The following is a 26,248-nucleotide window of genomic DNA, read 5'->3' as shown; positions in this document are numbered from 1 at the left end:
TGTAAAGATATTTTTCTCCAGGCATCAGGAGCGGCTTAATCCAGCCTTCTCCAACCTGGTGCTCTCCAGATGTATACTGAAACAACTTCCCTCAACCCAAGACATCGTGGTCTCTTCAACCAGCACATCAGGAAGACACCGAGTGGGGGAAGAGTGGCTTTTTTTCCCTAGACAGAAAAATATCTGAGGAATGCTGTAACATGAAAATTAATTCTTGCGGATTTTTCAGGAGAGGAAGATTACACTGCCACTTACATGATCCTTAAAAATCCACACAACCGTATCATCCTATTTTTACATTTCTAACACACACGCACACACACACACACACTTCCTCAAACATTCTTCCTGATCTCTGGATGTTTTGCTATGTTCTCAGTGCAGTCCTGGGCAAAGGAGTTACAATGCCCGCTACAGCAGCGGGACTCACAATTTAAGAACTTGGAAAGGATCCCACTGGATCCTTCAGATGGTGGGAGTTAGGAATGGCTGGGACAGGGCCTTCTGCAGACAGCTCTACAATTCCTGCTCCAAAACAGCAAATTTGGTTATATTAATTCTACATTATGTGAAGGAATTTCATTTGCCCCTTTCTTCCATCAGATTCCTCTAAAGTTCTGGAGTTAACGGAAGAAGGGGAAGCGAGTGAACTAACCACGTTCTCCACGCTGTTCGGTTTTAAGAAAAAAAAAATCAGCCCTTTGGGTTTCCAAAAGCTGGCATTTTACTTCCCAACCAAAACAACATGACAGACTTAAGAAGAATATTTTGTAGTTTATTGAAATGACTTGTTAAAAAGCATGAGCAATTCTGCTTTTCACAAAATGCAGGCTTGCCCTCTTTAAAAAACAACAACAAAATAATCAAAACCACTTAAAAACAACAGATGGACAGATTTTTCAATTCCATCACCTCACTGGAAGAAACAATTTCTCCTTTACAGTAATCATGAATAGGTTCACACCCAGAAGCTTCTGAAATTATTTCAAAGGCAACCTAACTAGAGCATTAAAATATATCTATCTCTCTATCTATCTTGCTTAACAATCAAGAAGGAGAAGAAGGCACAGAACGGGCTGAAGAATCTAGCTGAATCTATTTTGAGGAACGCAAATACTTTCCGTACAAACTTGGATAGATTCCTTAATTAAGGCCAGTTAAAATGAGGATGAGGATGACGATTGAGAGAGAGAGAGAGGGAAAGAATGAAAAGAGAATTTAGAAAGCAGGCACAGCTTCCTCTGTTGTCTGCTGTCCAATCTAACCATTAGTAAGGCCATCTCAAAAATGAATGCTTGCCGTTCAACCCTCATTTCCGTGAAATCACCAAATGACATTGTTAAAACAGAAGCCCTCTCCTTGGAAGAAAGAGGATGAGCTACAATCCTGTGGTCGTTGATAGAGAAAAGATCTCAGTCAGTTCAATGGGACTTATTGAGGAGTAGGCCCTGCAATGTGAAGGAGGGGAATCAGGGATGGAAGACCTTCCCCACCCACCACCCACCCCTACACCGACTTTTAAAACAGCTTCAGGAGCAATTTCTCCATAACACAAAGACAACAGCTGCGGTGAGCTGAGCAGGGCGATACTCACACCTTTGGTGGATCTGCTCAACTGATCTCCACAGAGGAGCTGAACTTGAAAGGGAGCCAGGGGGTGGAGTGGGGCCAAGAAAACTGAAATGAAACAGCAGCACAGTACAGGATCAGGGATCCTCAGCTCCTCCCACCCCCGATATTTCACTAGCCATCTCAGCTTCCCGGGTTGATATTCAAGAACAAATTCTCCTCCTAATTCTCTTTAACAGGTATGAATAGGATTGAGCATAGAATTGGAGGGGAGAGAGACAAGTATGCTTGCTTTAAAAAAATAATAAAACTCTTGTATTCTTTCCTGAATCGCTCATTTAACATGTGAGGATCAGACATTGCTCCACTCCCCTCTCTCTGGCGAAACCCTATTCTACATGAGAGAGTTCTCGTTGTTCACAGGCCTGAAACTCTTTGCTCCCTTTACGTCGAGCAAATTGTTCTTCTGACTATGAAACAGGCAGGAAAAAGACTTCCCTCCCCACTGAAACAGACCGCGAAAAGGTTTAGCTCCAGCTGGGCTTCAAAATCAAATGTACTTTTTAATGTACATGCCCTTTTTTTAAAGGGGAACGCTTTAACCCAGTAGGAGAATAATGTTCCAAGTTCATGGAGATTCTGACAACTCACGCTGGACCTTCCTCGTTGGAAACGCCACCAAAAGGCTTGTTTTTGCAGAAGAAAAACAACAGGACCTTTCTTTACAGAATATGTTCATTCCCCCTCTCTACATATGTGACTGTCACATACACTGATAGTCCCTGCCCGCGGCTTCTGCTTGCCCCGGGTTCTGCGTTCCTGCAGACAAACCTACTTGCCAGTTTGTGGAGTTGCTGAAGCCCCTAGAATAGATTGGCAAATGGAAAAGCTTTCCAATGTGGGGGCATCTTGAGCCGAGGGCGGAAACAGCCTGGCATCTGTTTTGTGAGGAGGAGGGGGTCACTGCACGCGCAAAGAGGTCCTTAAGAGAGTCCTGCCTGTGACTGGATGGGCATCATAAACTGCCTGTCGGTCACCCCAGAGGGAACCTAGGAAGAAACAATTGGAGCCACGCAGGTTCCCTGTTCTTTTGGAGATCCGACTCCTTACACCTAGCACGTGTCTCTCCCCTTCCCATTACCCCCAAAAGCAGTAAAATTTCCTGCTCTCCGGCGTGTTTTAGGATACGCCCCCGTAACACAAATGAGAACTTAAGAAGAACGAGTTGCCCTGTCTTCCTCATCTGCCCCAGTTCCAAAGCTTTAGGGGTGACTTCTACAACATGGATTATGAAAATGAAAAACCCAAGACGCGGAGGAATTCAATCCGCCGCTCGAGGTCAGGCTCTTTCATCTAAAGTGAAAGGCTGTGCAGGTCGCTGTCAAGACCAAGCAGATCGGTCTTGTTGATTGTCCAACGGGCCACACAGATGTGGGTTAAAATGTCCCTACAGGTATTCCCATTTGCGTTCATTGCTTTTCCCCTAAAAAAGACGATACACTGACAATTCCCAAACTTACGTAGTGGCCTTCTCTCAAGGCCAAAGTAAGGGAATTCTGCAATTTTTTTTTTTTTTTTAAAAACACCATTCCCAAATGTTTCACAGGCAGTAACAGACAGGTAGAAAATGTGCGGTCTTGTGCTTTGCGTGTAGATCACTAACTGCACACGTCCTCTTTCGAAGCCCAAGGTCAGCTGCGACAAGACACTCCCTACGCCACCCCATCCCACCCCTTCAGGATTGGCACAGCTCTCTCTCCTCGGCCCTCTGGGAAGTCAAACGGTCGTTTCTCGACTGGCTTTGAGATTGGGGGCAGAGAACTGCCGCCTCATGCGCGGAGGGGTCACAAATTGGTTGCAGGGGCTCGGCCGATCTGCCTGTCTCGTTCGACCGCCGGCTGCGCCGTTCTCGGGGTGCGCAGTGGGGCCGCGGTCAGCGCAGTAAGACTGCCAGTGCTGGTGCACGTGGCGCCTCTGGTGGAACGCCTGCAGGTCTTGGCTGGGGCTTGCACCCGGGGAGGGCAAGGACTCGGCGGAGGAGTCCGACGTCTGGCGCCGGAAGCCCCTCTGCTGGCTGTTGAGGGAATGGCTCCTCCAGCGCACGGGGGCAGAGGGGTACGGCTGCAGGTGGCGGGGCGGGGGCTGCGCGTTCAAGGGCTGCCTCTTGATCTGGATCTGATCGGGAGCCTTCTGCGGCCCGGGCCCGCTCCCGGGCGGAGGAGAGTCCTTGGGGAGCGCGGGGGCTTTGGCAGGCAGGGCTTTGGGCTCGCCTGCCTCCTCCGCCGCCTCCTCCTCCTCCTTGGGGATCCTCACTTCAATGACCTCGTCCTCGGTGATGATGATGTGAGTGCCCGGGCTCCAGGAGTTCCTGTGGGTCGGGTTGCTTTTGAAGGGGAAACGGGGCTTACGGTTCTCGGGGGGGATGAAGCGGTGCGGCGTGTTCTGCCGGCGGAGTTGCTTCGCGATCTCCTGCTGCTGCAGGTTCTTAAACCGGATTTGCTCTTGCCGCATCCAGCGCAGCCTCCCGCGCCGGAAGGCAGGGTCCTCCTCCATTAACTGGGAAACCCGGTCCTCCTTCACGGAGGTGCTTCTCCCACCGTGGTTCACGTTTTCGTCTGCATCTGCCAGACCGGTGGCCTCTTTCAGTTTCGTGGCGGCCGTGGCGGGTGGCCCTTTCGGTTCTTGGGAGCTCATCAGCGGCAAAACCTTCTCCATCTTGAGCATTTTGTTCCTGAGGACCTTGATCTCTTCGTCCTTCAGGTTGTTCTGCTTTTTCACCTCTTGCAGAATATCTTCAAGTTTGTCGATATGGACCTTGAGGTCGTCCACGTCAGCGATGCCCTTCCCGCTGAGCAGGATATCTTCGATCTTCTCGTCGCCCACCCCCACGGTGTCCCACACGTCTCGGGCCACGGCGCGCCACGAGTCACGCTCGTTGGGGTCCTTCTTCCCGTACATGGCGCAAAGTTCTTTCATCTTCACGATGGCCAGGGCCTCAATCTCCTGCCGCGTGTGCCGGAAATCGTTGAGAGCTACCTCGTAGCAGATCTCCTTTACGGCCTGGATCTTCAGGTCTGAAACGGTGACCCATCTGGAGTCTTTGCTAAGCCGCCGGCGCTGAGGTATCTGATACATTTTTATGGGCTCTCGTTTCTTTCCACTGCTGGGGAGGCCACATTTTTTAACAATGGTTTGTAACTTGCTGGGGGGCAGCTTCTCTCTCAGGGAAGTAATCAGCCGCCAGCTCTCCTCACAAGACCGCTTGTCCGAGTCATCCCCACTATCAGAGTCTGCATCCTTTGGAAAACAAAAACAATCGAGAAGTGGCCCCAAAATAACCAAAATTAAAATTGGAGAAAAGAAGGAAAATTCTGAACAAGGAAAAGAAAGGACAACTAAAAATTATGAAAATGATTTGGGGAAGAAGCAAAAGGAACAAATGATGTGAAAATCTAACTGCACTCTTAAACTTATCCCTAACCAGTCTTCGGTAGATTTCTTTAATTCCAGCCACATCTAAATTTCGTGGTACTTTAATTCTCATCCAAGAATATTCCAAGACTTTCCAAAATCCAATCCATATGAAACTCTTAGAAGAGCCAAAACCAAGTACCTGTAGAAAGGTGGACGTAACACTTCATTCATGCTAACGATGTGCAAAACCCGTCAAACATTTTTGCCTGGTTACAGCTGCCAAGTTATTTCATTAGGGGAAAAAAAATCTTCTCTCCGCAGGGGGTGATACCTGACAGTCATCGCAGAATGATCAGATGAACAGCCAAGGTTAGAGGTTGAGTTAACACTGGTTAGTAAATGCTGTACACGTGGTGCAGGAACACTCAGATTGACAATCCATTCAACTAGAAAAGCAGCCGGAAAAGGGTTAGAGAATACGAGAGAAACAAGTTCAGGAGCAGCCAAAAGTGCCAAAGTTAGAAGTAGTGTGATACAGTGGTTAAAATGTTGGACAGAGGAAATCCAAGTTGAAGTCCACCCTCAACCATGGAAACTCCCTGAGCGACCTTGGGCCAGTTCCCCTCTCTCAACCCAATCTATCTCATAGCGTTGGAAGAAGGAGGACTATACATGCCCTCTTGAGCTCCTGGATAAAATGTGGGTTATAAATCTGACAATAACAAATGAACAGTGTAAATGCCACCACAAAAATCTTTCGGGCTCCAAGGAGGAACTGCTACAAGCCAGCAAAAAAGGCTAGCATGTTGTTTCAAAGGGTTTTCCATTTGCCAGTGATTCTTGGTTAAAGGTAGAGATGCCTTTAAGTTATTATCAATGATCCTAAAGATGCCCGAGACTTTTGAAAAACGGAATTTCATTCAAGTTCTCTACTTCAATGCTTTCAGCCACCTTTCCACATCTCATTGTCATGCCTCTTATAAACTAATTAACCGACCCAATAAGTTATATCTGACTGTTGCAAACTTCATGCTTTTTCTTTGCTGCAAAGTAAAATGCTTCTATATTAGTAAAATTGGTGAGAGTTAAGGAAACCATTCCAAACAAGCTTCAAATAAACTTTCCCCTGATGTTCCAAGAGTGGTGGTAGGGTATTAAGTTTTTTTTTCAGGGTAATATAGTGGCAGGTCTTCAAGACTCGCTCAGGTTAGCTAACCCTGTGCTGGGGCTTTCCAGATATCTTTAATCAAATCACCTAATCTCTCAGCCTAAGCAGATCTTTGAAGTCCAATGCATGTTGAGAGTGCTAGTTGGAGACACTTAAGAATGAAGACTAACCTCCCTAAAGTCTTGGAGCCCATTTCTCCTGTATTTCTGATTGACCCATGGGTGTGTGCGCGCGTGTAGCAGCTATAATAATTGATAATCAAGAAGCCAACTCAGCAAAAGAGGATTGCATAAGAGAAGGCTCCAATTGTTGAGGAACAGCTTCAACGTAACAGCATCCAGAAAGTTCATAGATTTTTCAAGGAACCTGAATGGTACCCAATCCAGCCAACTGAGTTTTCTTTTAAAAAGGTTTTGGGGAGAACCACTTTCTAATGATAACCAAAGAGACTTGATGGTCTTTTCACAGACCAGGAAGCTGAAAGGTAAAAACTGCTTTTGTAGCAACCATCTCACCACCTTGCTTGTTTGTGGTGAGATGTTTCTGCAATGTCAATTATGTGAATGCTTGATTTGCCAACACCAAAATCTCACTTTTTGTGTTAACCCCCACCGGCACGTGCATCAACATTTCTCTTGCTAAGGATTCAGACTCCATGCAGGGTGGGGCAAAGGCAGAAAGATTAACGCATGCATCACTGCAGCAATCATTCTGGAGATCCCGTTGGAGAAAACCTGGCAGACCAACGAATCCAGGAGCCTCTTCTCTGTAGGGCAGAGTTAGTACTTGGTGACTCTTTAAGACAAACCCAGGCAAATCTCCATAGTCATTAGGAGGGACCAGATCACTTCAGAAAGGTCTGGAATTGGGTGTGAGGCACAGAGAAACAATAGTTCCTTCTGTCTGCTGAAGAACCTCAACTCAGTGTGGACTGGAGAGATTCCAACATGTTATGGGCCTGAGGCATGGTCAATGTAAGACCAAAACAGCACACTAATAGCAAATAACAGCTAACTCTGGGAATAGGCAGAGAAACGTGGCCTGGTATAACAGGGACACCTACCAGCCTCTGCTGCTCCAGTAAGAGATCTGCTTCTTCCTTCTCCTTCTTGTACAGAATCTCCATCTCTTGAAGTCTGCAGGGAGAAACAGGAACTGCTTATATAGGACACCATCACCCTGCGATAAGTAGTGTTGGAACTGGACTCGTGGTGCATCTCCTCCCTGAAGGGCCAATTTGCCCATCTAAGAATCCTCTGGGAAGTAAGAACTTGTTACAGTTGCTCCCATTTACAGTATCTTAACAAATGATTTAAAAATGTGTTTCAGAGGTGTGGGTGAATAAATCAATGGCCATGGCAGATATGCCCAAGTAGGCCAATTTGGGGAGATGAGACTGAAGCTATCAATTTATTTCTTTAAGGAAAGCGTTCAAAACTCTTCCAGAGCTACAGAGGTGGAGATCTGGCAAGAGAGCATCACAAATTTGTGGTCGTGTGTCATTTATTCTCTATTTGTTTGGAAGCCCAGAGCGCCATTTTGCAAAAGCAGGTGAGACCCAAGTCACCGTCAAGACAGCATGACGTTTCAACAGATGTACAGAACCTCCTGAGCTGCAGCTCATGGAAGCTGATGCTTTTTAATCAAACGTGTGAGTCGGAAAAGACACTCCCAGACTCCTCCTAATTTTTGGCCACTGTAGACTAACACAGCTCCTCCCACAATGTTTACAGATTTCTAGAAACTTACGTTGTCAGCTTGAGCCGTATTGCAGAGCAAGAGAAACCCAAGTAGTTCGTAAGCAATGCATCTGGCTGATAAATCATAATAGATTCCTCGTCTGAGGGCTGAACAAACCTCTCTCAATAACCTGAAGCACTATTGCAAGGCAGGAAAGAGGGTAACAGGCTAAAAATGAATTTCCATCTGCTGCCATGAAGACTACTTGCCTAGGATTCCAATTAAAAGGAATTACATGTTCTACTTCCGTTTCGCAGGTGCAGATGCAGACTTGGTTTGGCTTCATGTAAAAAGGCTTACCTTTTCTCCATCTCCTGCTTCATATCAATTCCCTGTTTCTCCAGCAATTCTCTCTGGGCAAAAGTCCAGTCGACAGGTTCGGAGGGAGTCTCAGCCGACGGCGTCTTCTCTCTTTCGGCCCTTGCCTGCTCAGGATGGTTGAAGCGGAACACGTGGTTTTTGCCCATAATAATGCGATTTCCTGGATGAGCAATAAAAGAGGATGGCCAAGAGTCCTTTTTTGGAGGACAATCAACCCCAGGAGACATACAATTGTAATTTGGAGCAAGGAAGGGAGGTCTATGGGAAAGAGCACATGGTCTGCCTGCAAAGGACCTCGATTCAGTGCCTAGTTGTGAAGAATGAAGGCTTGGTAAGCCCCCAAAACTCCTCCCACTTACTAGCCAATGCTAACAATAGTGGGCCCAGCAGCCCAGCTGGGATAAAGTAGTGTCCTGCAGGTAAAATGAAGCCCCAAGGTCAGCTCTCAAGACACACTTTCTCATGAAGAAATAGAAATGTTTACCTGAACGCAGCTGGACAGGCTGCACCACCCTCTTGCCATTGACATAGGTTTCTGAGCATTCACACGGTTCTAGGCTAACAATCACTAGAAGGAGAAGAGAAAGCGCTTGGATCACTGTCTGAACAGCTTTGGTTGGGGACGAGAGATCCAACATACATGAAGGGCATGAAGTTGGAGGAAGCTGGCCAGGAAATTAAAAAATCAACCAGCCACCTACTGCTTACCACTGCCGTTGGGGTTCCTCTCACTTCTGAAGATGCAGTGCTCCTCTTTGATATGAGCTCCACTCAGGACAATGTCTTGGCGTCGTTCTGCATCCGCCTGGCCAACCCTGTGTCCGGCAAAGAGGATTTCTAAGGCATTGTTATGGCTTCTAAAAACAGACAAACTCATCTGCTCCAAGAAACAAACACAACGTACATATGGGATCAAAATATTTCAGATCGTGCTCAAACCAAACCTTCAGAGATCAACATCTCTTTTCGCGCGGTTCGGCTGAGAAGATGAAAGAATCCTTTGGTTGTGGAAATAGCTATTTCTAATTGATAAAAATAAAATCTCCGGCCTTCTTTCTGCAGGTATTAATATATATGAATTCACTATTAGGGAAATCGAATCTCCCTGAGGCTGAACTCTGAAGAAACATATGCTATGAAGTCACCTACCAGCATTAATCTGCTCAAAATACCCTGAGTGAAGTTTGTTATTTGCACACCAAATCTTTTATTTGTAGGCCATGAGGAATACTGGTTGTGTTTAGCAACCATGTTTGTTCAGGAGAAGAAGATTCAGAAGTTCTCATTTGCAGCTCGTTCAGAAACATAACTGAAAGTCTTAAACTAGCCACAGTACATCACGGTAAGGGTTTCAGTATGGATAAAACCACAAACTGTTAGCCAAAAACATATATAAAGGTAAAGTGAAAGGGACATAAAAGCCTGGAAAAAGACTAGATTTTTCCTAAATTGGGACATTTATGACAATTATTGTTTTTCCTTCTCACTGTAGCCCTGCAAGGAAAATACAACTCTTCTCTGTCTACATTCTACAGGCGTATACATATTTGGTAAAAAGCTCCTGAAATTCTAAATTTGACAAGAGTTAATCCCACACATATCAATAAGGACATAGATAATTAAGGTGGCCAAAAACTTAATAAAAATGGATGTGGTCTGGAAAAAGGGAGAACGGGAGAGCTTGTCCTCGCGAGATGGGTGGTGCCTAAATTCGAAATATAAATAAATAAATAAAAGTGGACGGTTTCTATTTATCATGCTGCTTCTTACCTAGTTATACCATCTTTGATGTAATAAAGTAGGCACTCTGACATCAGGGGATCCTCATTCAGGTTTACGAGATGAGGTGTCTGAAACAAGAATGGCATTCCTTTAATCACACTCTCTCTTCCCCATGAAGGCTTCTTACAGAAAGACCTGGCAGTTTCAAAATCCAAATGCAGATTTTGCCCTCCAAGGAGAAAACCAGTCTTTTCTTGAATGAATGAAATTTTATTGCAATACAGAAAGAGAACAGGATCATAGGAAGAACATCAAAACCCTTCACATATCTGGACAGACAGGATGAAATGAGTTAAAAAGAATTTACTGGACACTTTCGTAATTGAGTAGAAAAGTTAGGAATGTGTAGTCCATCTGGCATGGAAACTGCTAAACTGAGGAAGAATTGTCTACTTGGCATCCAAATGATCTCATCCGATTTTGCGGAGGAAAAAAAAAGTTGTGGAATTTCTACTGAGCAACCATTTCACAGATTGCAGGGATCGCTCTTGCTTTCAAATGTCGGCTTGGCTGGAAAGTCACAGACACCTGTTTGCAGCAAACACTCTTAACGGGATCTAAAGCTACTACAGTCACTCAACCAACCTTCTTTGGGGAAAACACCCCACTGGAATCCGCAAACAAATCGCATGGGCTTGAAGTGGATATCTGGCCAATGAGTGCCAGTAAGAGGAAAAACAAAACATTAGACCAGCAACAAAAATAGGACATTCCCACTCAAGATTCCCATCAGGCAGCTCTAGCTTGTAAACTAGGGGCAATTTGTTCTGAGTTACAAATGCCAGTTCTAGCATAAAATGGAAGTACAAGAACTGAAAGGAACAGATTACCAACAAGAGAAAGGGAGGTAACAGCTAACCAGGATGGATATAAAGGGTAAGGAGTAGAGGGATTGAATTCCTATATTCTACTTTCACAAGCTACAACGTCTGCTTAAGCATCTATTTCTGCACAAAGACAAACCTGATCGACTGCAAAGGTATCAAAAGAGTCATCAAACAAAGTTGATGGTCTCTGAGAGAAGATCTACAAAGAAAATCCAGAAGATGAGAGAAAGAGGGAAAAGCGGGCTTAGGACGATGATGAGACAATCATAACATAGTGTGTTCAGCAAGATTCCAGAGGCTTTTGGCTAAGGACATTTCAGGGCACCCACCAGCTATCGATGCAAACCAAGAATTCTCCCACACCATTTCCAAACTGCAATGCTTCAGAAATCTGAAAAGGACTTTGTTGCTCAAACTTTGGGTTCTTCCTCATCCCGGACCTTAATACCTGCCGGAGTCTGGCCTAATGGGATGCAGAAAGCTAGTCACTCCTACAAAAATTATGATCAAGGTGTTGTCTGAAGTGGTACATGGTGTGTTTTCTGAAAAGCTCCATTAACCCAGGTGTCCAGGTCTGGCAAACTTAAGCCTCAACATAGTTATAATACAGAGCCTGCCTTCAGGACATCAAGCTGTTAAGAAAGTTGAAGATGTTCACCGTGATGAACTGAAATGGAGTATGAAGAGACTACTAACTCAATTCAGCAGAAAAAGTGGAAAAGGAAAGGGAGGGAGCGGGAGGTCAACAGCTTGAACAACAGCAGCCAAGATTTCTGTGGTTAGACCCATCTGAGGTTGGCTTAGTGACGGACTTACATTCAGGAAATTGAAGACATGACTTACAGTGCAAAATGAATGAATTCTTAACCCAAGAGTTGGATAATCCAATGAATTCTTAATCCAAGAAATTATCTAAGGCCACAACGTGAGAGCCAGAGCAAATAAGAAAGATAACCAAAACCCTAACCCTCGGTGGAATTTCAAACTGGACATTCCAGAGGGCTATCTCAACATCTGGCAGGATCCCAAAGAAAACTAGTGACCGTACAAGACTGTCATCAAATTACAACCATTTATTTGCATCCCAATGGTGGGTGCAATTCTTGAGGTCTGGGCTACAGAAAAGTATCCATGCTTCTATCATGATTGCTTTAATTGATACTGTTATTTTAAATGTCCACAATACAACCACCATCCAACCAGCACCAAACCATCTTTCAAGAAAGAGGGGAGAATACAGGTCCCCTCACAGGGCAACTCACAGCGTCACTATGAGCTGGATTCAAAAGGCTCCTTTCCCAACCTCAAGTTACAGCTCCTCCTGAGAAATGTCAAGTTAAATCCAAAAGCTACTGCTCTCTCTGCAGAACGCCTGGTCCAACGGAGGCACAAGAATGAGAAGCGAGTCTATCGCAACACTGTCAGTTCTGCAGAAAAGCACCAGCAGATTCTTGGAGCCCAGCAGCTGTTAGGAGCTCAGATCGCCCCTCTACCAAATCTTTATGAACCAGTTTCACAGCACTGCATACCTTTTTCGGTGAGAAGACGCCGAGGGTGCCTCCGTCTTCTCGGATGGCAACCCCCATCTCAGCTAACAGAGCTTCTCTATGGAGAATAGACAAGAGAAGAAACATGCTTAAAATTCAATTCTGGGAACCTATATTTCACTATATATATCTCCGTGAATACATATTCACTTCTAGCATCATTTTCTTCCTTTCTCTCAGGATTACAAAAATCCCCAACAACCTCAATGCTATTCTATTGTTTTGGACTGCTGATCCACAGCATTAACCCTTCCCCTTCAAGTCTCTCCAATCTCCCATCAGCAACTCCCTTCAGAACTAGAGTTCTATCTGGACTATAACTTTTTATTCTTAATTTTCCTCCTCACAACCCCAACCTCTCCCTTTTTCGCCTTTGGAAGTTAGGGGTTAAAAACCATCAACTGGAATCCTGCTCCACCTTGATAGTCTAAGTTATGGTAGTCTTAATCATCTTCTAAGGTAATGATCAAGATGATTTGGGGGCCTAACCTCTCCATCCTAATTGCTTCGGTCTTCCTCAATTTCTCCTCCCATGTTTCATTCAGCTCTGCAATGATTTTCTCAGATTCCTGGAAAAAGAATGAAAGATTTAGATTATATATGACCAAACATGGATTTCTTTCTAGGCTCCTCAGCATAACACATTTAAATTTAGCCAAATGTAAACTTCAAATAGGAACATCAAGGCAAATAATCAGAACGGTCAGTGAACAGAGTGATCCCCTGGAGAAAGCTTTTTCTTATGCAGTCACTTTGCTTTGCTCAGAGAATTTTACAGGGAATCCAGATACTGCCATTTTCAATCTATATTTTTTCCCTTTTCTTTCATCTAAAGCCATAAAAATTCCATGTCATGCGCTTGTAAGATATCCTCATGTTTACAAAGCCAATGATTTTTAAATATTATCTGACCAGGCTACCAACTCTAAAAAGAACTGCAGCAGAATCCTATCCTATGCCAAAACTTGGCAATATTCTGGCCAAACGCCTGGGCATTGTTGTTCAAAAGCCCTGATAACTTGTTCTCTAATTAACCTTCTTCAGCCCGAGAAGGATGGAATGTAGCACAGGGTTTAATCGAAGGGCCCATGTCGCCAGAAGCCACCACATTAGATGCATATTGTTGTTTCTGCTTGAGTCCATGCACATATCCATCACAGGTGCATCCATCCCTCACAAAATATGGGGTCAGCAGACAGAATGCTGGCCAACATCTTCCCCTTGCAAGAAGGTGATCCGGCAGGACATCAGCCATATTTCAGGGCCTTCAGCTTCCTCTTTACTGCTGAAGGAAGTTCTAACTATCTTCAGACTATGTCTTCTTCCTTTTTTTTCTGATTGCATCCCAGCTCCTTGTCTGGCTTTCTCTTCCTCGGTTTAACCAAGTTGTCAATATTCTCCTTTCCTATGTCAGGCAACTGTCCCCAAGAGCCACAATAATCCATATGACCCGGGGAAAGTGAAATTTTTTGAAAGGCTTTCACTGCGATACTCAAAAGGGTAGAAGAATCATGCAGAGGCTTTCCTTCAATAGCATCTTCAATAAGACATATACAAAGAGTTGTTTCTTTCCACAGGAATGGGGGGGGGGAAACATTGCTCCCACTCGTATTTCCCTTTAGAACGGACCGTCAACAGGGCTGTTTCTCTGCCACTGAAAGCCGTTAAAGAAAGTGTACAATCACGGGCCAATCAGCTAGGCAGGAGATAAAACACTAGTCGTGGGTGGGCATGCTTGAGTAGAAGAAGAGTCAAATGCCCACACAGAAACGGAAAGGTTTTTCTTCCAGGATCGACAACTCCAGTGGAACAGGAGACATTCTCTACACACTCACTGGCTTGTAGCTTTAATGGCATTTCGAAGCTCACAGTAGAAACGCTGCTGTGAATATTGATGAAAATAGCAAACCGATCCCAGACATGAAGTTGCATATTTGAGATCTGAAGCTGTCCCTTAGTGCCGAAGCAGTCTCTAAGGGTAGAGACGTACCTTGGAGATAAACAAGGATTTTTTTTCTCCTTCCACCTACCCCCCTTTTTTTCTTTTTTAAATACATAAACTTTGTATTCCATCTAGCTCACCCAAACCGCCCTGGAAGCTCCTCATAGTGGAGGGGAGGGGAAGGGAAGGGAGGTGCGGAAAGGCAGCATTCAAAATCGACAACCAAACCAGCTTGCTGCCCCCCCAAGCCCAAAGGGGGGGGGAGGGAAACTTTGGCAAGGCCAAAAGATAAAAGTGCTGGACTGTTGTGCCCCTTGGAGGCCACTCAGCGCGCAGATTCCGGACAAAAGCCTCCATTGTCTGCAGACCGGAGGGCATTCAATGCGCCGCACATTTTAATTAGTGGCGTCTAAGTCTCAAGTCCCTGCGTTACAGATCGTTACAGTGATCCCTAGAGAAATCCACTGTTACATGAATTTTAATGTTTGCTTTTAACTTTTTGGATTCTCCTTAAGGTTGTTCGCCACGCTAAGGACTCCTCTAAGTAGAAAGGTGGGTCTCGATCCAATAAACATTAAAAAAAGATTAGCAGCCACCGGGGCTACTTCGCAAAGCCATTTCCGCAGACATTTTTAACTTTGCTGCTCTTAGGAAGACGGCCTGATCAAGCTGTGTTGTCTGTTTGCTTTTCAAGAGCAATACTAGTGGAATGACTCTAGTAAGATGGTTCTTCCTCTTTTTCTGATTGGGTATTGCATCATCATCATCGTCGGCCGCACAGATGTTTAGACTGGATTTGGCATTTTTATCCGCCCATCAAGTCCTTCCCGAGGACCTGGGATAGGCAGATGTTGTGGCTGTTGTTGTTGTCATTATGCCTTCGAGTCAGTGTTGACTCCTGGCGACTGCCTGGACAAGTCCCTGTAGTTTCCTTGGCAAGATTTTGGAAGTGGTTTGCCATTGCCCCCTTCCCAGGGCTGAAAGAAAGTGACTGGCCCAAGATCACCCAGCTGGCTTTGTGCCCAAGGGAGGCCTAGAACTCCATCTCCTGGCTTCTAGCCTCGTGCCATAACTACTACACCAAACTGGCTTGCATCACATTATTAACTGCCACAAAAGTAGCACTAAGAACTTCCAAAAATACCAAATGGTCCAAGTTTAAAGGGACATACTCATGCTGCAGTCCAACCGATGTTACGAAGGGGTGGTTCCAGGCAAAGCCAGGATGGGCCTCTTGGGGCATTTCACATCCCAGGGTCCATACCTTCAAACGTTCAATGGCTTCCTCTCCTCCGGGCGTAGACATGATCCGTTCTTGGATACTGGAGACCGCAGTTAGGCCCACCTGGCTACTGAGAGAGCAGGAAGATGGAGATGCAGTGAGGGAGCCCATGGATGCTGTGGAAAAATGGCCAGGACGTTGATTCTCGGAGGCTAACAAGTATCTGTGTTTATTGTTCTGAAAATCTTTCAGATCTGAGAGAGAGAGAGAGACAGACAGACAGACAAGCAGAAATCCAGGGAAGGGAGAGGCAAGGCGAAGGAGAAAGGAGCAGAAGAAAGGGAAAGAAGAAAGAGAGGGAGGAGACACCAGTATAAGAGGATAGCGCACAAAAAGCCAACAGACAGAGATTCAATACTACTAGGATGGCAGTTTTGAAGTTTTGAAACATAGTTCCCTCCATCCACCTCGCTGCAAACTCAAGTAATCGGAGAGCACCTTGAGCTGGGCACCTTTCCTTGAGCAGCAGCTGGCTTCCTCAAGGGTTCAGTCTTTTATACCTGGGTAGCCTCTTCTTCTATCTAGGCCTGTTCAGGTACAGAGAAAGAGTTTTTCCCATCATCTGCTAACTGATCCTTTCAACAGATGGTACCAGGGATGGGATCAATTACGGGGGTGGGGGTCTGCAGGGTATGATAAAAATCAAATAAAATGGCAGCAGCAATGTGTGCTTGAAGCTCTGCCTCTTTTTTACGTGAGTGGTATGTGCAGCACAATTTTAAAAAAAGGATAGCTCTGATCACACCATTGCAGGCACCATCTTGATCGTCTTTTTCCATATCCAGCAGACACCCTTGGACCAACACCTTTCAGTATGGAGACAGAGGCTCCCGAAATGAATGATCAGATTAGCTGCCGCTGTCTTTGATGAGATGGGATGAGAGCCAAGCATTCAGCACTGGCCATTTTCCTCTTTCCTACACTTAAAATAGGCCAATAGGCAACAGGGCGTTTTTGAAAAAAAAACAGCTTTTAAAACGAGGGGAAGAGTGTAATTTTTGAAGTAGCTGACCTCAGAAAGAAATCACAGCGAGTGGTCTTTCTGAATGATTCGGTATCTCCTCCAGAATATGGGTATGTATGTAATGATGGTTCTGTTCTAATAAACTTATACATCTTCCCCCACCCACCAAAAATATTCCATGGTGCATCCAGAAAGTTTCCCATTTCATTGAACTGAAAGCTCGGGGCACCCAACCTACACACTCTGTTTTCCAGAGCCCAGCAGTTATGTTTCAAGTTGGTTTAAAAACTGCCATCTGCAAATTCAGAAAAGAGCAGGATTGGGGTCAGAGCACAATTAGAACATGCCAGGAGGGCAGTGCAAGGACGGAGCAAAATCGAACATCCTGGAGAAACTCATGCATTCACAGGAAAGAAGGGAGGGCTGACAAATGCCAAGGCTGCTACACAATTGTCACAGAGCACCACACGGTTGGGCCATGCATGCTTCCCTCTCCAAAAGCTGTGGCTGCAGGTGCTTGAATCAAGAGTTAAAAGCCATCAAGCTGAAAGCAGCATGAAAAAAGGGGCCAGAAATACTGGAAATTAAAAAAAAAAAAATGCCAGAAGGAGACTAGATCAGTTACACTTCCAATTCTCTGCATTCAAGGAAATTGCCAACAGATCTCTCTTTCTTGCTTTAAACAGAACGGCAGGGTAACAAGGGAGGCCTTGAAAACAGCAGTTTTGCAAATCCCCCTATACTCTTCTTTTCCTCCACAGAGGAAAAGAGATATCTGCTGGAAACTGCTCAGCCACCTCACTAGCAATCCATTAAACAAAGGCTTCTGTGTGAAGTGTATGATTTGCAGCCTGCCCACCTCTCTGTTAGTGGAATGGGCGAGGATGGGTGAACCCTAGGGAAAAAAAATCTAAATAAAAACAAGCAAAGGGCATTATTCAGCCACAATAGACAGCTGCCATGGTATCAGTGTTCAAACAAGTAACAAAAAATACACGGTATTTTTCAGCTAACAGCAATTTACACACACACACACAGAGTATATATATATGAATGAGAATATACTGCTAAACTGAATGAAACCGTGCACTTTTCAATTTTCTTTGGGTTTGAACTGCCAGGACTGGAAATAAATAGCAATGTTTGTACATACGCACATATATGCATATAAATACAAATTACACCACACTGGATTATCCTAAAGTACTGTTATGGTTCCAAATGTTGGTAGTTCAAATACAAGAGGAATTTAAAATAGTTGTCCTTTATTTCACCCAGTCTATCAGCAGGTTCTCCTATTTTCTTTAAGAGAGGTTTTGATTCTGCACTCTCTCGAAAGCCCTCTCTGGTGGACAGTTAGCCACTAGATCCAGTTCCATTAAATGATTCCATACTCTCAATTTTTTTTAAAATGCTCTCCTGGGATTTCCCTGTAAGGAATTGGAGTGTAAAGTTCAGATGCAGCCAACTCAGCAAAAGCCAAAGATGGAAAAATGGATTAATTCTGCAATACACACATTTGCCTCCACTTCCAGAGAAATCATCCAATGGATCAACTGAAGAAAGAGGTTAGGAGGAAGATACAAGAAGGGTAAAAATACTCAGGATTAACAGTAGACATACAAGAAGAAGAAAAGCCTTAGCGATGGATAAAGAAGAAAGTCAGATTCTCAAATTCAACCCAGTTTCAGCTAATTTGTTACCACACAGAAAAAAAAATCCTCTATCATTTGAGAGCCCAAATCAAATGCTATTTGATTCATGTTTAAGAATTTTTTTCTTCTTTTATCCATTGTTTTAAGGGCAAACGCTCTACGCATATACACCATGTGTTTAAAAAGAATGAACAAACATTTCTTGGCAGATAAACAAGCATCCAGAATTCAAAAACAAGGGTTAACATTCATCCTTCAACAATTCCCAAAGATTCACTGAGAGAGAGAAAAAAAAATCACACTCACTGTGCCAGAAACTCAAAGCTTCCTTACCATCTCATTATAGCAAGTAGCTGACAAGTGTAAAATGATCATCTGAAGCCCCCAAACCAAACCCCAAATTTTTCCATTAGCGACCCACCTCCCAGGATAAAGAGGGTATGGTGGGAAAATCAGTATTTGCCCACAATTCAAAGTTGTGGCTAGAACAACTCTGAAAAAGCATCGGCTGCATCATGAGAAGACCACATGAATTGGACCTAAACGCGAGATCCATACCCTTAACAGATGGCACCCACCGTATTTCAAATGCCAATCAGCAGGGTGGTGAAAAAGTTCATTTAACCCGTCCCTCTTCATGACACGGATGGGGTGGGTGGTGGGGGAAGCCAAACCTATTATATAGCGAGGCTTATCAAAATGTTTAGAGGCCTTGAAGAGGACTCTTTAAAAACAAGCATTTTCACTATGCAGAGATGGAAAAACAGCCCACATACCCCAGGCCTTTGAAGTTTTTTAAAATTTTTGCAAGTTCCAGAGGGAGGTATTTCACTTAAAGTGAATGGCCTTCAAAGTTTGGGTTGTTTCGGGTTTGAGTAGTATTGCATTTGAGAAGAACACTGTTACGCGGGAAGAAAGTGGCATTTAGGATGGAAGACAGACATTCAAGGAAAGGGGTTAACATGTAACCAACGTATAATTTACAATATTGTCTCAGTATAGTGTTTATCACCTATAGTTTCTCTTTCTCCCTCTCTCATCTTTTTAAAATTTCAGCTGCATTAACCAAGTACCTTTAAAGTTTAATATAGACAATGTCTTGATTAGGAAATGGATATGAGAGATCTTCTAGGATACCAAGCTTTTAATAATGTACTAGGACTTATTAGTCATACGATATTTGTTGGCTGTCTTCCCGTACTTTACTCTTCGTATTTGGCTTTGTCATCTGTATTATTTATTCCTCTCCACCTGCATTTGTCTCATTTTTTTCTTGTATTCTTTCAACGACAGCAATAACAGTAGAAAGGGAGGGGGTTACATCCTGGCTGCTTACGTTCTGCCAAAATAAATCCCAGTTTCTTTTACTCTGATCCAGTTTGCCCAACCACCTCTGGAAGGAATGAAAACATGAGAATCTGCCCTTCTGTTTTGTTCTGGGGGGCACCTGGAAGTGGAAGGCTGCTGAAGCTGACAATTACAACCTACTCCTGAAACGAAGGCTTTGAAAGGTTACAGGAACAAGCTACTGTTGCAGCTGACCCAGCTTCCTTACCCAGGAGCTGTTTTCTGGAAGCCCCTCTAATATCCATTCAGGGAATGGACATCTGGATGATCCTCTCAGAAAAATGGAAGTCAACCCATACTCAGCTGGGTGGCTAAATCAGCAATGCTCCAACACGAGATTGTGGACAAGATCTGTTGATCAAGCTAAGGTACGTGAACCTTGGTGCAGCCCATCCCGGCCTCTCTCCTGCACCCTCAAATTGACGAAAAATGCTGATTTTTTTTTTTCCAGCTCCACCAGGGGAAAGAAGTGACCTCCTGCAGAAAAATCGGGAAATCCACCCGTTTCCCTCCACTTACTGTCAATAATGTCCCCAAGCCCTTGAGCGCGAAGTAGATCTTTGAGCCGGGTGACTTCTTCCTTCAGCTCCCGCACCAACTTGGCATTCGGATCCTCATTGATCACTGCATTGCATTTGATCTGCTTTGCTCGATCTGCATACCTGGATGGATCAGTTTGTTTAGATAACACAACAGCAATAGCGTATGTATAAATATCTTAACTGGGCAATGCTCAAGAATCTTAGAAGACAGACTCTGAGGGCTTCTATCTAGATCAGTGTTTCTCAACCTTGGCAACTTGTTGAAGTCCACATATCTTAAAGTTGCCAAGGTTGAGAAACACTGATCTAGATCTTTGTAAGAACTGCAGCTGTTCCTTTCACTATTAATGTTAGTGTCTCTCAAAGGGCCCTGTGGGTGAACAGGTGGGAGATAAGCCATAGAAATAAGTAGATTAAATCAAGTAGGAATAAAGCCATCCCCAATTCACTCAATTGCTCTACAAGCTCAAGCCACATTGCATAAAACAGGGGAGGAAATGTGGAACAGAAAGCCTAACCTTTTAAAATCCCATTCAATACCTTAATGTGCTCAATGTTTCATCATAGTTTATGTCTGCTGGGCTCAGAGCAGCCACCATGGCAGTTCTGGAGTTGCCACCTATGAGGCAGAAAAGGCAATCAGAAGATCAACTTTGACTGCCAAGGCATGAAAATACTCAGCACAAATGCACCACAAACATGTCCATAATTAGGATGTGGGAAGGCCACTAAAAGACCAGATGGAATTGGGAATTTTAAAAAATACATTTCTGTATCATAACAATATTGTTGTACAAGGTCGATACCAACTGGGTATCAGAAGTGGACCTAGAATCCCATTTCAGATAAGCCAGGGTTCATTTCTTCAAGGCTTGTTGAACAAGCCACAGTTGATTGTGTTTACACATCAAGCTAAAACACGCGATTGCTTAGAAATCAGATTAGTGGCGTTCACATAGCACACAAGACCAAAATCAAAGAAGTCACACCACAGTTTAGTGAGTTATGCGAATGCCGCTCTGACATTTGCCAAGGTTAAGAAAGAAAATTGCACATTCTTATTCTCCCTCGGTCCCAGAAACTTCTCCCTAGACCGAATATCATCTGACCAGTGAGAAGTTACAATCCCAATTTTTTCCACTCCGGAGCCATGATGACTAGAACCTTGCTTTGGAAACACAGCTGATAAAACCAACATTTTTAGAGCGTCTGGGAGAAACGGAACCAACGTCCTGGCTTCAATGGCCAGGACTTTTCAAAAGATCTAGGCCTCATGAACTACAGTCTGCTGCTTCACCGGAGGGGGACACTATTTGCAGAGAGAACGACCACATATAAAATAATTGAAGGAAATGGTTATTCAGACTGAAACGTTAAAAATGAATGGAAAAGGGCATCTCGACTTTATACCTAGGTTTTCCCGGAGCAGCCACGTCAGCACAGAATCCCTGTATGGAATAAAGTCCGTTTTCTTCTTCTTCTTACTCTGCAAAAGGACATTTCATCCTTAAGAGTCTGTTACCATCAAAGACACCGGCGTAACGGTGCACCCAAGCTGGTGACCTGCCACTTCTACAGAACTGTATGTGAAGCCGGGACCTTGTGGAGGTGAGGCTAGCGAGAAGGTAACACTTGAGCAGGCTTAGTCTCAAAGGATTTTTTTTCTTTAAACCGTTCAGACATAAAAAGTGCCCCTCCTTAATTAGGCAGAAGATCTGAACTTGCGAACTGTTTTTGGCACAGGTATGAAAACTGGGAACGGCAAGCACCAGCTTAGAAGAGGCATTCGCACCTTGCTGAGAGAGAAAAGGAAGAATGCTCTTTTTAGGAAAGCGTCTACTGCAATGCACCAGGTTATTTTCCCCCACATTCGTCAAGGTGACGGCGCTGCATTGATCGACCACGTTATCCGAGTGACATGGCACCCCCGGGTAGAAATGAAGAGGAGGGGGCAGAAAGGGGGGAAGGGAGGACAAATCAAATCAAAGGCAATCTTGCTCCGTGTTCTCCTCTCTCTCTCTCTCCCTCCCCGCAAATTGAGCAGCAGTCAATTGTCAGGAAGGAAACACATTTTGAAAGCGCTCTCAGTTTAAAATATTTTTTTTAAAAAATGATTTTATAGCACGGAAGGGCTGATGCTCAAGAAACACAAGCCTAGAGCCCTCCCTCCTATGTGCACGGAGCTGGCTACGGTTTTCCTTGGATCCTGGCCATGGATCCGATGGGGTTAGCCAAAAGGCAGCTGATGAGCCTAATCAGGCCCAAGAACAGATGCCTCGCTGCAAAACAAAGAAAGAAAATCCTATGGAAAAATCTGTTTTGAGAGAAAGAGGGAGAAACCATTATTCTAAGTATGCCTGAACGCACATACCGTGTAACAAGACAGCCCCGGACATTGAAGGACACCCGCCATTGTTATAGAAGTGAGCCACGTGTGATCAGGTGACATATTTTGCTCCATTTTCTGAAGCAGAGAGTGCTCTCTCTCCATGACTATCCTTGAAATACCAAAACGTGAGTATCCTTGAAACGCACGGATTGTGCAAAGAAAATATAGAGAGTCCTCGGTTTAAGAACAAGTTCCGTTCCCAAGGTCTGTCCTTAAGTCGAATTTGTACATAAGCTGGAATAGTATTATTGTATACTACTGTATAAGTAGTATTGTATAATTAAACCAGATCATTGAGTATTTAACTCGAATTTTGCTACAATAGGCTCCTTTCTTAACTATGGGTTGTCCAGAAACCAGGCGTTCTTAACCCGGGGACTACTGCATAAAAGAATAGCATTTTCTTTGGAGTGGCAGGATTTCTCCAGCTGCTACCAAAATCCCTGCTTCGAGAAAGCTGGTCTAGAATTTTGCTCCCTGGCAAACTAGTTTTCATTCTTACATGTGCAATCAGAAAGGGTGCAACTGCTCAAGGATACTGCCATGACCAATCCATCAAAACTGATCCTATTTACGGTCCGAGAGCAAACACCATAAAAGGAGTCCATTGCTGTTTCCGCAATTCATCCCAATCTTTAAGACAGGCATCTTTGGAACGCTAGAGAGGATAAGATGGGTGGGATTCTGTTTTCTTTAGAAGTTAATTCCTATCTAGAGACCAACAGTGTCTACAAGCTACCATATTCAGTGACTATGCTTTGCCCATCATACCTTGCTGGTGCAGTTATCCTACGTTTGGAAGCAGGGAATGGAGAAAAGAAGATAAGGTAAGCTAAGACAACAAGAGGCAATTTTATATCAGTAACAGAGTCAGACATGATATTCCACTGTCATTTTTCCAAAGAAGCAAATCAGTTAGTCTTACCTCCCATCACCCTAAAATGCAAACAATCCGTATCATAAATCTGGGTAGCTATGAAAAGCAACTCCAGCCTTACTGTAGACAGGAAGCTTTATGAGAGAGGAAACAGGAAGGGCTTCAGCCAAGTAAAATAAGGAACATAAAGGGGGCAAAGAAGAGGAGCCACCGCATACATCAAGTTCCAATAGACTATATGGAGGTCTAGGTTGAACCGCTAGGTCACATCATCAGTATATTGATCCACAGCGCATTGATGCACCGATGTTGTTACCTAGCCTGGAAGTGAAATTCTGCAGGAAAACAAGCAAGCTCAGAGAACACCAAGAACCCAGCGTGCACAGGAAGCTCCAGGACCAGATATAATCCCACATGGGTAGACACGACCACACTGCACATCTAGATATCGGAATAGTTTTTTCCCTTGTGCCATTGCTCTGTTAAACACTACATGACTCGTTATGTGCTGGACAGTGGCTTCTCCCTTTGAAAAAGTTATTTTACTGTGTAGTGTTATTGTTTATTATTTTTCTGTTGCTATCCAAACGTACTATTGATCTTGCTGTTCGTCACCGAAGACAAATTCCTTGTATATATTTTATACTTGGTCATTCAAGTATTTTGGATTGTATTTGTATTGTAAAAGCAGCCTTCTCTAAGCCACGCTTCAACTGATCAGGGTCCCCACCAAACGGGCTGAAAAAGGCTGAACAGAGCTGTACGCCTCAAGCCTGTAATCTAAACCACCTTCTCCAGTGCAGTTTTGAGGTGTTTGAGCTCAAACCCTAACTGTGGCTAACCTAAAACTCAAAGCAAAGAAGAACCAGTTTGGCGTAGTGGTAAAGCTGCTGGACTAGAAACTAGGAGATTGCGAGCTTAATCATCCTTCAGATTCTGACGTTGGCTGGTCACTCTGTCTCAGACTAACTCACTTCACGGGGGGGGGGGAATATGAGGGAGCACTAGGTACATTAGTAGAGCACTAGGAGCACTTGAGTTGCACAAAAAAAGTGGGATATAAATCTAATAATAAAAGCTCCTCTGAGGAAAGGAGGAAGGAGATGGTGGGGAGGTGGAACACACAACCCATGCTTTTTTTCTCTGAGGTTCATATTTGTAACTGTCAGTGCTAACTTAGTAATATGTCCAAGTGTGGCCCTTTTCTTTCTCTGCTTTTTCACATTCCTCACATGTTCCAGTTTTAGCCTCCTGTATGGTTTGCTGCTGCCGCCTTTTATGGTGACAACAATCCTATGAGAGATCTTTGTCGCTTATTAGCAAGTAAGACTCTTCATTCTGCCTTGGCCTTATCCTTAGGGAAAACTAGCTGCCAAGGAGAGATAAGCTAATCATCAAGGGTAAAAGGGGATTGCAGACACAGAAGCTTCCAGCAGCCCTTCCTAGCTGCTCACCAAGGGCTCAGTGATGAGTCTGACTTACATATAAAAAAAAATAAGGGGTTGCTGAGCCCCTGAGAAGTCAGGACCAAAACAAGAAAAAAGGAGGAAGAAGAGGAAGAGGAAGCGAGGCCAGAGAGAAGGTGAGAGCCTAGCACAAAACTGAACTCTCTTGCTAGGAAGAGGTTGAACATTCTCCGGAAGAACTTTTTTAAGTCAAGAGCCACAAGACCAGGACAAAAAATCAGCGTTTAAACATTTCCCATTGATGGGAACGTAGGTTTGGCAGCCCTACAGTTTACTTCCTGAAACCACCAGATCAGAAGTTCATTCTGAGATAAAGAGAACGCTAGTCGAGAGGGACACAGGTGAGTTTCTCTCTGTTGAAAAGCTATCGTTTTGGGCTCCCTATGAAACATCTGAGCAATGCTGAAAAGCAGTACCTGTTAATACAATAGTATCCCCCAGGCCTTTTGGAAACGCATGTCCCCTCAACATCTCACACATGACTAAGCCCAGTGGGCTTGCAAGGCAACCCTGTTTTTCAGGATACCCAAAGAATCTGGACTCACCACTTCCGCCAAGGCCGAAATCACCTTCCCCAGCGTGGTCAGCGACTTGTTGATATTTGCTCCCTCCTGGAAAACGAACCAGACATTTGATGGAGAAGTTGCTCAACTACGAGAAAGTTGGAACTGAAATCTTGTTTTCCTGCCCTCAGGCAGGCTGGGTTTTTATTTATGCAGCAAGGACTTTAACACTTGGATCTGTCCAGGGCTCAGTCTCTGGAAAGCAATGGCTGAAGAGGACTAACCAGTTGTTCAAGGATATTCGATGAGCTGGCATGCAATTTTAAGGAAGGGGGGCAGGAGTTAAACCTCTCAGAAAGGGTTAAGAGGGGCAACATGCTAAAGAAGCCCATGAACGAAGCGCACTGGTCCTATCGTGATCAAGATGGCAACTTCCTCCAAGCCACTTAGGACAGGAGTCAGACCAATGGTTCCTTTAGATCAGTACTGCCCGCTCTGTCTATCAGCAGCTCTTCGGCAGAAGCTTGGCGCCATCGCTGGCTATCGAACCCTTTTACCTGGAGATGCCAGGGGTCAAATGGGGGGCTCCCTGCAAACCAAAGCATGATGGCTATTCGCCAGCTGCACATCAGACCCTAGAAGAGGAAGCTGATACCTTCAATCGAGTCCCTTTGGCACCAGTAGAGTCGGCTCGCTCGCTCCCGGCAAGGTCTACGAGACTGATCTTGCTAACCTGGAAAGATGAGCAGGGTCAGGCCAAGAAAGGAACAGTTGAGTACCCCAGTCCAAAGGAAAGCTGGTCAGACTGTTGTAATTTGGCAGGATTGGACAAGACCAGGATTGTACAGTGTTCAACTGGATTGGTACAGCTCTACCCTCGTAGAGTATACACAGTGCTAAATAAGTTGTCTGC

General features: G+C 44.5%; 1 protein-coding gene across 19 annotated transcripts in view; it reads right to left on the bottom strand.

The window, feature by feature from the left end:
* The window catches only part of KIF1B (kinesin family member 1B), an 83,705-nt gene that overhangs the window by 28,491 nt on the left and 28,966 nt on the right, over positions 1 to 26,248 (bottom strand). For 8 of the 19 annotated variants that reach the window (XM_025163141.2, XM_025163149.2, XM_025163157.2 and 5 more), the window contains exons 8-21: positions 25,991 to 26,068; positions 25,378 to 25,443; positions 21,511 to 21,586; positions 20,641 to 20,719; positions 20,078 to 20,220; positions 18,074 to 18,112; positions 15,575 to 15,786; positions 12,858 to 12,937; positions 12,351 to 12,426; positions 9,983 to 10,062; positions 8,921 to 9,027; positions 8,697 to 8,780; positions 8,192 to 8,372; positions 7,215 to 7,287 (exon numbers count right to left, since the gene is read on the bottom strand). In XM_025163141.2, the coding sequence (XP_025018909.1) occupies positions 7,215 to 7,287; positions 8,192 to 8,372; positions 8,697 to 8,780; positions 8,921 to 9,027; positions 9,983 to 10,062; positions 12,351 to 12,426; positions 12,858 to 12,937; positions 15,575 to 15,786; positions 18,074 to 18,112; positions 20,078 to 20,220; positions 20,641 to 20,719; positions 21,511 to 21,586; positions 25,378 to 25,443; positions 25,991 to 26,068 (1,374 nt within the window). Of the gene's footprint in view, positions 1 to 754; positions 4,867 to 7,214; positions 7,288 to 8,191; positions 8,373 to 8,696; positions 8,781 to 8,920; positions 9,028 to 9,982; positions 10,063 to 12,350; positions 12,427 to 12,857; positions 12,938 to 15,574; positions 15,787 to 18,073; positions 18,113 to 20,077; positions 20,221 to 20,640; positions 20,720 to 21,510; positions 21,587 to 25,377; positions 25,444 to 25,990; positions 26,069 to 26,248 lie in introns of those variants that run through there. The other 11 variants (XM_025163180.2, XM_088136807.1, XM_088136806.1 and 8 more) reach the window with 4 other exon arrangements.

Source organism: Python bivittatus, unplaced genomic scaffold (genome assembly GCF_059951505.1).
Source record: "Python bivittatus isolate LINGU-HERP-01145 unplaced genomic scaffold, Pbiv_v1 ctg000090_np1212, whole genome shotgun sequence".
Taxonomy (NCBI): Eukaryota; Metazoa; Chordata; class Lepidosauria; order Squamata; family Pythonidae; genus Python; species Python bivittatus.
This window is presented reverse-complemented; position numbering and strand designations above follow the sequence as displayed.